The sequence below is a fragment of the Lygodium microphyllum genome, chromosome 28 (genome assembly GCF_053477565.2).
Source record: "Lygodium microphyllum isolate KBCC chromosome 28, Lygodium_microphyllum_v1.1.10, whole genome shotgun sequence".
Taxonomy (NCBI): domain Eukaryota; kingdom Viridiplantae; phylum Streptophyta; class Polypodiopsida; order Schizaeales; family Lygodiaceae; genus Lygodium; species Lygodium microphyllum.
In genome coordinates this window covers 67,468,573-67,479,796 of record NC_141162.1, presented here as the reverse complement: position 1 = coordinate 67,479,796, position 11,224 = coordinate 67,468,573, and the positions used below count along the sequence as shown (strand labels likewise).

The 11,224-nt window shown below is 38.3% G+C and overlaps 1 protein-coding gene across 2 annotated transcripts; it reads left to right on the top strand.

Moving 5' to 3' along the window:
* The first annotated feature begins 1,390 nt into the window (after window positions 1–1,390).
* On the top strand, window positions 1,391–9,006 carry LOC148011563 (homocysteine S-methyltransferase 2-like). Of its 2 annotated transcripts, none has more exons than XM_087670982.1 (7): window positions 1,391–1,833; window positions 2,783–2,839; window positions 2,935–3,155; window positions 3,223–3,364; window positions 3,570–3,773; window positions 8,262–8,333; window positions 8,624–9,006. In XM_087670982.1, exons 1-7 carry the CDS (start codon window positions 1,663–1,665, stop codon window positions 8,780–8,782), a joined length of 1,026 nt encoding a protein of 341 aa, XP_087527108.1. In that variant the 5' UTR covers window positions 1,391–1,662; the 3' UTR covers window positions 8,783–9,006. The 2 variants fall into 2 exon arrangements, with proteins under 2 accessions (XP_087527108.1, XP_087527109.1); XM_087670983.1 differs by having other exon boundaries at window positions 1,394–1,833; window positions 3,235–3,364.
* Window positions 9,007–11,224: the final 2,218 nt, after the last annotated feature.

Here is an 11,224-nt window from a genome sequence, read left to right as displayed (position 1 = left end):
GGGGGGGGAGGGCTTTAATAAAAAAAAGAAGGGGGAAGTGAAAATGTGAGATTGCAGGTGAGAAAGAGGGGAGGGAAAGGGAGGAGGTTTTGATTGAAAAAGGGAGTTTTGGAAAAGACTCTCTCTTTCAAATTATATATTTCCTAGGTCTTTCTCTTAAGTCGAAAACTATATAAAAAATGGTTTAACTTAAAAAAGACTATTCTCTTTTCTCTTTCTTCTTCTTCTTCTTTCTTTTATTCTTCTCCTTCTTCTTTTGTCTCCCTCTCAAAAAGTGCGAAAACTATGTCAAAAAACTTTAAATTAAAAAAACTTTTAAAAATATATAATTAAAAAGATTAAAATAAAAGTTTAATCTAATCGAGAGAGAACCTAGGCCCTACATATGAGAGAGAGGGGGAGGGAGATAATAAAAATGTTTAATATAAAATAGACTATTCTCTTTCCTCTTTTCCCCCTCCTCTCTCCATCTTCTTCTTCTTTCTCTTTTTTTAAATCTTCCTCTCAAAGTGTGTGAAAAACTATGTTAAAAAGTTGTAAATTATTTTTAAAAAATATAATTAAAAATTTTAATCTAACTGAGAGAGAGAGAGAGAGAGAGAGAGAGAGAGAGAAAACCTAGGCCTTACATATGAGAAAGAGAGGGGGGAAGAATTTAATTAAAAAGGGGAAGGGGGAGGAATTTAATTAAAAAGAGGAAGGGGAAAAAAAGAGAGATTGTAAGTGAGAGAAAGGGGAAGGGGGTTTTAATTTTAAAAAGGGATGGGGGGACTTTAATAAAAAGAAGAAGGGGGAAGAGAAAACGAGAGATTGGATATGAGAAAGAGGGGAGGGAAGGGGATGAGGTTTTGATTGGAAAATGGAAGTTTGAAAAAGGGGGTAGGTTTGGGAAGCCTTCTAAAAATTCGAGTTTTTCGAACTTATATAAAAAATAATATAGTAGTAAGATTTTAATTAGAGAGAGAGAGAGAGAGAGAGAAAGAGAGAGAGAGTAAGCCCTACACATGAGAGAGAGAGAGGGGAGGAGGAATTTAATTAAAAAAAGGAGAGGGAAAAAAAAGGGAGAGATTCTAAGTGAGAGAAAGAGAAAAGGGTTTTAATTTAAAAAGGATAAGTTGGAGAGCTTTAATTAAAAAGAAAAAAAGAGAGATTGTAAGTGAAAAAGAGGGGAAAGAAAATGAGAGGGTTTTGATTAAAAAAAGAAGTTAGGAAAAAAAGGTACATTCTAGAAGTCCTCTAGAGGTTGATGCTTTTCGAACCTACAACAAAAAATAATACAGTAATACAATAAAAAATAATATAATAATAAAATATACAATATTACACACACACCCCAAATAAATAAATATATTTCATATATGCGCAGATAAATTGCGAGAGCCGGGAAAACTTGCGTTATACATATTACAACTCAAATATACACATGTACACGATATAGCGTCTCTCGAGTCTCGTCTGTTGTTCGCGCGCTCTCTCTCTCTCTCTCTCTCTCTCTCTCTCTCTCTCAGACAGGGCCAGACAGACAGACAGAGAGCAAACACGCACATACACATTCATTCGTTCATTAGTTCGTCCATTCATCCGTCCATAGCTTGCCTGCCCCCGCTCTATCTCTTCCCCTGTTTTGATTGCCCTGGAACCTTCTTCTGTGGACGCATATCCATGAAGGACCCCGTCGCGCACAGTCGTCTCCAGCAGCTCCTTCATGACTCCGGCGGATGTGCTGTCATCGATGGCGGACTCGCCACGCACCTCGAGCACCTTGGTGCCGACATCAACGACCCACTCTGGAGTGCTCTGTGCCTGCTCAAGATGCCCGACTTGATCCGAAAGGTAGTGCACACACTCGTCCTTGTGCATAGACTGTTCTTTCCTGTTTCATGCATTCTGAGTTTCGAAGAGAGGATTGCTGCTGCTTTTTCTTCTTAATTTTCCAGTCAAGGAGCTCCGATGTCATATTTTTACTGCATGCATGCGTCAGCCATTCTTCATGTATTGAGAGATCAATGCTAGAATTATCCTTGCAGGGCTCAACTTTGAAAGTTGCACTATCCTTAACAAGAAGGATAGAAACTAATTTGCCCTTCAAATTAGGATATACTTAGGATAAGAAGAGAAGTACAGCCTTCCAATCTCCACAACGGAAATTGAGGTTTTATTATACTAACCTCCTTCAAATGAATTATTGGGCTAATGGGGGATCTCTGGCTACTTAAGCATGGCATATGTTATGACTAGTATTGGAATTCTTGGTCGGAGAGATTAGCTATGTCTGGATATGGTTGGGATATTTTGAAGTTTTGTGAGAAAATCACATTATTGTGGATATGGCTTTAGGAGTAGCAGGAACAAGTTCTTACTCGAAATGGATTCTTTAGCATGAGTCTCCAATGAACTCCTGCATCAAATCCTCTCTCCTTATGAGCATTTGGGTGTGTGTGTTATCCAAAAGAAGAAGAAAAAGAAAAAAGAACAAATCTGTTTTCATTGTGAGTGATCCTGACTTTGTTCTGGTTCTTCCCATATAGTGGAATAGCTTTGATCTCCTTTATCCCGGGATTACCCAAAAGCACATCACAATCTCCAGTGGTCCAAAGAATGGGTGTGCTTGCGCTTGCCACCCCACAAAATCCTACCTTCAGTAGTAGGTTACCCCTATGTCTTTATTTGATGTTAATTGTTAGTGCTTGTAGTGGTTCATTTGTGTGCAGTGGACATACTTAACGTATAAACCTCACACTGTACAAATCACATTTTGGTGTTTTTAATTTATGTCGCGTAGGTGCACTTGGACTACTTAAATGCAGGTGCAAAAGTGATAATCACAGCGTCATACCAGGTGTGTTTTACTTTCCTGGAACTGCAGTTAGTTGCTCTTTTTCTTTTTCTATTTTGACTCTTATTTTTTATTTTTGTCTATGCATCTGTTAATAGGCAACAATACCTGGTTTTCAAATGAAAGGATTGAGTATTGCTGAAGCAGAGTCACTCTTAAGGCAAAGTGTAGAACTTGCTCGTGAGGCAAGAGATTCTTTTTGGAGGGAGTGCCAAGACAGGGTAGAAGATGGTGCAACTGCAGAGCTAAATCAGCCCGTGCTTATAGCTGCTTCAATTGGGAGTTATGGGGCATATTTAGCAGATGGCTCTGAATACAGGTATCACTCCCAGTTTTTTCATGGACTCATGCACAATGTTTCTCATAATCATTAAATTTCATTCAAGGTGTGTTTATAGTGGCAATTATGGACCTGAGATGACACTTGAAAAGCTGAAGGAATTCCATCGACGACGCATACAAGTTTTAGCAGAAGCTGGGCCTGATTTGATGGCGTTTGAGACAACACCAAATAAGCTTGAGGCTCAGGTAACTTAGTTGTCTGGTTGGTTATATTTTGCAGAGTTTTGAGGAGAAAAGTTTCTTTGTTCTTATCTGGCGATGTTGTATTTTGTGTTTTCTGATTAATACATAACTTCTCCACTTGAAGAATTATTAAATCAAGAAACTCATTTTTGTGGACTTTTGTACTAAGAATTTCTCTCAGCATCATAAAAGACAAATTATGGTGCAGGCATACATTGATCTATTACAAGAGGAAAACATTAATATACCGTCATGGATTACCTTCAATTCAAAGGATGGTGTCAATGTTGTGAGTGGAGATTCATTTGATGAATGTGTACAATTAGCAGATTCATGCCAGCAAGTTGTGGCTGTTGGTATAAACTGCACACCCCCACGGTTTATTCATGGCCTTATCCTTTCCATCCAAAAGGTAAAGTGCACTGCAATATTTGAGAGTGTGTTCATGTTATTTACTTGGGATTTGGGTTTTCAAAGAGCACATGTTTCTTGCCTATCTTTACTCAGCATGTTCGAAGGAACATTTTTAAATAAAGTTTACATGCTCAATCATGGCTGTTTCTGTTGGTTGGATTGTTTGTGCTTGTGACGTAGAACAATGTTTAGCATCCCAAAACCAAGCAAGGAATGGAGCTGGCCAAGGTCTGTCAATCTTGATATTACTATTAGAAATCTGCATTGAATGTGCTAACGATGCCTCTTGAAATGATTCTGAAGCTTGACAGAAGGAGTGATCTATCTGCTAGTAATAAGCCTTGGGGGCATGCATCAGCCTGTACAGAGCATTATGCAATTGCTACTCATGTTCTTCCTGGTCTTGGGACAGTAGTTCTAGCTTGACTCAGTCCTCCTGTAAGACCCCATTTAGGTTGGCTGTTTTTCACAACCAGTAGTTGTGATTGGCATCCAAAGGGGGATGATGATGACATTATCTTTCATTAGCACTATACTTGGTCTTACAGACCCATCTTAGTGATGCCTCTTGAGAGGTCCCAAGTTTATTTTGTTCAGTGGAATCTAACTCCTCATGCATACTTGGGGCCTCACCACTGAAAGGTGCTTTGTTCTCCGTAGTCCTGTGCATCGAGGGATGGATTATATGCAGGAAGTCCACATTCCTTGTTTCTGATAATACTACTAGACTTTGAGAGGTTCAGAGTAACAAGAATGAACACTTGATCTGTGCATATGTGACTTATGGAACTTGGATTGGGTTGGTTGAATAGCTGGTTGCTGCTTCTAATTATGTTTATAAGGAACACTACCAACTGCACCCTTACTCTTGCAAGACATGGAAGTGGGGCTGGGGTAGGTGGCTAGAGAATGCAAATGTGGTGGGCATTGGGGATGCATGAATGGTAAGGTGTTGTTACCCATTAGAGGAACCTAGGACTGAAGAAGTCTGAAGCGGCACTAAGATGATGAAGCAGCAGTAGAAGTGGGGCAACCATCTTGTAAGATGATATATGTGACTGACTTGTAGATGAGAAAATGACCATACATGCATACGTGCACATGAGACGAGTAGTGGTAAGTTGTAAGATTCAAGAGGGCAATGCAGGGACTGTTGGTAGAAGCTGGCTTTCTGAAAATGCAAGAAATGTGACGATAGTGGCTAGTGGAGCAAGTGGTTGGCAGGGTATTTGATTGGGCAGGCTGGACCGGCAAACCATGAAAGATTTTTGGGCCAGTGTGAAAGGTGAAAGAACTGACACAGGCTGAAATGTTATGGCTGGCCTGCAACATGCCTTGTTTCACTTGTTTTGCTTGTGTATTTTCTCTTCCCCTGACAATCCATGAATCTACTGTGCTTGCTTATTTTCTCTCCTCGAACTCTTTTGGGTTAACAAGTATGTTGGTTGATTTTGAGAGAGATATAGAGTGGAATGGTCTAGAGCAACAAAAGCAAAAAATTCAAGCTGTTGTAAATACAAAGAACTAAAACACATTAACTCAAAGATAACGAACCTGGGAAATTGAATCTATATATCGAGGCACAAGAGTGTGTACTAATGCATAGGTTGTAGGCAACTGGGAGAATGCTCTCGGTCTCCCTCTCTCCAAAAGATGCATTGTGCTTGTATTAGATGAATGTGAAGTGGAGGAGGGGATGCCTTAAATAGGTAGCAATAATACAAAATAAAAAGCTAGTCACCTTGCATTAATGTCGTCAATAAATAGGCTAGCGAGCATTGTATGTGCACTCTCAAAAATGAAATGCACTTTGCCTATGAGTTTGTACATATCTCGTTAATATTTTTCTTGGATCATGGTTGATGACTACAATAGAATATATAATAAAATATATAATAATGAATGGTACATCATAGTATATACATCAATGACAATCGAATAGGAGCATGGGTTATATTTAGCTCCAAATGTTTGTTGGCTAAAGGGCCACTTGAATTTCTTGAAATTGTCCCAATTTTTATGATTGAAATTCAAGTCTCTAGGCCTTCATTTTTGAGCATGCTTCTCGAGGTGATGGTCAAATTCTAATTTTTACGGTAAATTAGGGTTTACTAGTGTAGTCAAAATCTCCATCTCCAATGGTCGATTTTGATGAAAATTGTTGAGGAAGAATGGGAATAGGTTGGAGGATGAAAAAGAATGTTGAGAGGAGAGAAAATTCTAATATCTATTGCAAGAAACGAGAGATAATTAGTTGCTACCTTGTCCAGATAGCCATGGAAGCTATCATAGACTGCCAAAGCCTCCAAAAACTGCTAGCACCTAGGGCCAAATGTTGTCACCTACATCCATAGGGCTGTAGGCTGTAGTTGTATGATTCGAAAGTCTCCCATGACGGTTTATAAATGCCGTTTGATTCCTAGTGCTTGCTACAAACAACTCCATTGATTCTCCACCTTTAGTACACACACACGCACACACACATACACATTCTCTCTCTCTCTCTCTCCTTCCTTTCAATAGTCTCCAAAAACGTTTTTTCCACTTGCATGGGCGAGTTTTGCCAAGTGGTAGCTTTCCAAAAACAGTTATTAGCATTATCTAGTTTTATTAAATTATTTTTCAAAAGATTAATGTTGAAAATTAATTTAATAAATTTTTATGGCTATGAAAAATAATCTAACTGGCCAATAATTAAATTGGCTAGGGTAATTTATCACCCAAGTGAGCTCATTACCTTGAAATTGGCATTATTAATTAATGCTAATTTTCTAGTGTCACCATTGTCACTTAGGGCCAATTAAATAACCTAGGCCATATTGTGATACTAGGTATCATCTAGTACTTGTCCAATATAACTTGTTACAACTTTTACTTTTGTCACTATTTTATATCTCGGGGTCCTAGGTTTCACATTGTGAAATAATTGACCTATACTTCACATGTGCAAATCATATTTGCACATTTGATTAACTTCTAATCAAGTGCTAAGCAAAGCATCAAAATTTCACATGTTCATAACATAAGATTATTTGCTAGTGCTAATAAATTTGTTGAAAAGAAGGCATTGTAAGATGCAAAGAAATGCTATGTTTGTGAACACAAGAGGCCCGGGCATATAGCACAAAACAAGTCATTATAGTACTATGGGCTATGTCCTCTCTTCTTGTTTGAGATCTCAAGCCTAATGGACTTTTTGGGCAACTTTGTTGTGAATTCTTATAGTTTCAATGTGAGAAATCTGTGTGCTTGTGAGAGGATCAGTGTGGAATCGCATAGGACGCTTCGTGAAATTGGGTCCAAGTGTTGGCCCTAGTTTTTAGGGTTTGGCATGTTGAAGTGTTCATTTGCATCTTTGAATACTCTATAGTTGGTTGGAGGCCAACATTGAAGGTAACAAGGTTATTGTATACTTGTGGATGAGTTGTCTTGTGAGAATTTGTTGAAACATAGCCACTTGTAACCAATTTCGAGCATACATCAATAATCTAAGGAAATATTGGAAGGGGCGTCAAGCTTTGGGGCCAATAGGTGTCATCTGTGGTAAATGAGCATTCTAGCTTCAGTTATGTGTGGATTTTTCTTGCTGAATTTACTGTTAAGACAAATTAAGTGTTTGCTAAAATATTGTCTGCTGCACTTTGGGCTTTGGAAGGCTGGTTTCATAATGATATGGTCTTGTGGGCTGATGCCCTTTGTGTTCAGCCATACATAAAGTTTCTAGCTGAACATCCAAGGGTTTAAGAATCCATGTCAGGCACAGTAAAGGGAGGATGGCTGTCCCAGCATCCTGGGATTTGTGATACTATCCCCTGACAGATTTGTTGGAGGGAATGCTAGATGGGGATGGGGAATGCCCCCTATCCTCTCCCCAAGAGCCATCTAGGCCATCCCTTGCTGCATCCCCTTGTGAAGGATGGCTGACAGGGAACCCTTTTTCTGGAGTTTTGAAAATTTTTGAGGAGCAAACAAGCAGCATGAAAAGTGAAGGCATTGTACGAAACATCAATAGATGAAATGAACAGCTGGAGTACGATAAGCCCCTGCATGTGATGTATGTGCTCTGCAAGTGAGGGTGTTCACTGCTGAGTAAGAAGGAATGTCAAGATGGAAATTATTGACAAAAACAACAAATCCAAAAAAAGGGATGGCTCAAATAGATTGTTTAGTGGATTGAAACAAAGGCCTTCTAGTAAGAGCTCTTAAGGTAGCATATTGTGATTTGTGAATTTACTGAGCACCATATTGTGTTTGCTAGCCATTTGAGCTGAGTTGATCTATGTTGGTTTGTGTAATTCTTCAATGTGCAAAACATACATGTGCATAGACATACCTCACTTGTTACCTAGGTTGAGATTTTTTATGGCTTTAATGTGTCTTATCCTTCCTTCGGTACTTGAACCTGAATTGCTCTTGTTTATATTTATATCTTCACTATGTCATCTGCTGTTGGGCCGATATCTGAATTGAGATTTTTACGATGCAGGCAACAAGCAAACCTATCGTTGTCTACCCAAACAGTGGAGAAACATGGGATGGAGAAAAGAAAGAGTGGATTGTAAGTTTTCTGTGTACTTCTGACTTTTTCTGTGCCCAAACTCTCGCGTATGAAATTGGGCAGGCAATGAGGCTTTCCACTATAGTTTGTCTTGTTGGTTAATGCCTTCACATTGTCTCTTGGTAGAGTGACCCCAGGATCTGATTTGGTATAAGTTTCTGAACGTGATTTTGTAAGCCTTTCACCTCACGTTTCATTACAAGATGACAGTTGGAAGCATATTTCTTCCTCTATTTCTTCTACTTGTTGAATTGCGTGCTCACTCTAACTTCTGTTTTTGACACCTGCAGCCATCTACTAGAGTCTCAGACTGTGATTTTGTATCATATGTACATAAATGGCGAGAAGCAGGTGCCTCTCTGATAGGGGGTTGCTGTCGAACTACTCCAAACACAATACAAACCATTTCAGAAGCTTTAAGGAAGAGCAAACCCACTGCTTCTGCATAATATTAATAGAATTGCAGTATTTCTTTGGAGACATATCACGGGTAAAAGCCAAACTGGTGAAATGAGCTGTTTGGTGGAGTTCCCCTCACTGGTTAAATGATGTATGTGACTTGAAGAGTGCACACTAGTTAAAAGTGATGGTTGATGGTGATGGCATTTGTAGTGACTGATGCGATGTTCTACATGCAATTTCAATGTTGAAGACATTATTCTTACTTCGTTAATGCCATCTTAGTATGCTGATCACAACAACCCTTATGTGTATTTTCTCTTTGATCTTGGTTTATGGAAATCTGAAGTGCTACTCATTGGATGAAAAATGGATGGATTACCTGTTGGAATTGGTGCTTTTCTAATTTATCTAAGGAATATCCAAGAATGGAGTTTCCTTGTTTGTTATATCTGTTATTACATTGATGGGTCATGCTTGCTGCTTTCACCTGTGTAGATATAACCACCTAATCAAAGCAAAGTTTCCATCAATAGCCACATTACTCTTTATCAACCACTTCATCTGCCACCAGCTACACTAACTATTGGTTTAAAAAAAATGCAAGCCTATTTTTGACGAGGACAGTCCATTGCTGGAGGATGGTATCGTATTTACATTCACTTGTGAAGCCAAGCTTCAACCAGCTGGGCTATGTCCCTGATCTCACCATTCATTGAATTTGAGCTAACCATCTCTTAGATAGCAACTCAGGTATTCCACAGAAGTCAATCATGTAACCTAAGGGGACATGTTCATGATCGATCAATTGAATTTGAGCTAACCATCTCTTAGGTAGCAACTCAGGTATTCCACAGAAGTCAATCATGTAACCTAAGGGGACATGTTCATGATCGATCAATTGATATGGTGATGATTGATCAAGTTTTAGGGTTGCCTATTTAAGAACTAGGGTAAGTGGGCAGTTATGTAAAGGATATCAATTGATATGCTGATAATTTATCAAGCTTTGGGTGCCAATTTAAAAACTAGGGTAAGCGGGCAGTTATTTTAAGGCCCCTAGTAATGTTACGTACAGTTGGCTCTAGTGGTGGTTATCTTAACAACAATCATGAAACCAGTCACCAAACAGGGGTGGTGCTGTAAGGCAATGATGTGGCCACTCCCTGGCTTCCTGGCAGATGTGTTGGATTATTGGTGCTTTCAGGCTTCTTTTTTGAGGTGTAAAAATGTAAAGCTTCTGGTGCTTGATTTTTTAAATACTTGCGTTCAAATTGTGCTCTTGCTTTCTGTTGAAACAGTAGTGTAAGCTTCAGAACTTGCTTGGATTCTTTCTTCTGTCAGTGTGCAGTTATACCTTCCTATGGAGTTTCCTTGTCACCATCCATGAATCCAAAAGGCTTTTACTTAGCTGTTCCTCTACTGGCCCCTGTATCCTATATATCAGCACATCATGTATTTGGTGGTGGTCTCAAAAGCATAACAGATGTAGGGCTGCTTTATAATGTGAATCACTTAACTGTAGGATCAGGTTCAGTCTTGAACTGTCAAATGATATTTTGAGAATTTATCATGATGTTTTTGCGATGCTCAAACAAGGAAGTAAACCTCATGTTCAATTGAAAACTATTTGGTGGATACTTTGATGTTGAGTTTATGGAAATCTGGTTTGTCATAGGATAAAACGACAGCTTGAGGCCATCAGTAGATTGTAATAGATATCTCTGTTTACCTACAATTGGAGTTGAAGAATTTGTTTGGAGTCACATAATATCATTTACTAATATCAGCGAGTGAAAGTCTGTATGTTCATTCATTGAAGAACAAGTATTACTTGTTCTATAAACAAGAAAAGGTTCACAATGTCAGACTCTAAATAGTTATGAGAAATATTATGGGTTGTCATACAATTGACTTGTGAGTAAAAGAGTTTATACTAGGAATGAAGGGAGGGGTAGGAAGGTGGTAGTACGATTATTTTCCAAGAAGTGATAATGTTATAAAGCTTGTTTTTTTTGCTGCAATGGTGAATTGCAAACAAATGATTGGACGATACAAATTCTATTTGTTTACAAATTGTCTAGAAGACGGCCATAGCATAGCTTGAGAAATCACATTTGAAAGTATTGGCTTGAAGCAAGATCATCACCTAGAAATGGTGATTTCAAAATAGTGAAACTCAGAATTTAATCAAGAGAGTATTCTTAAAAATAATTAAGCATCATTTTGAGAAATATCTTCATGAATGTAGTAGGATGATAATTCTACAACAAAAGAGGCAAAACTTTTGACAACATTGTCGATGAATAAGTTAGCATCATTTAAAAAATTCTCATAAGTTTTATTATGTTGTAATTCTATGGAAGTAATAGAAGAATACTAGAACATTTTTGAAAAATGAACACATTCTTAGAATATATAATTTACATATGTAAATTTGGGGAAGCTAGGAAAAACCAAGAAAGGAGTTGAAGACCTTTAGATGGAGAACA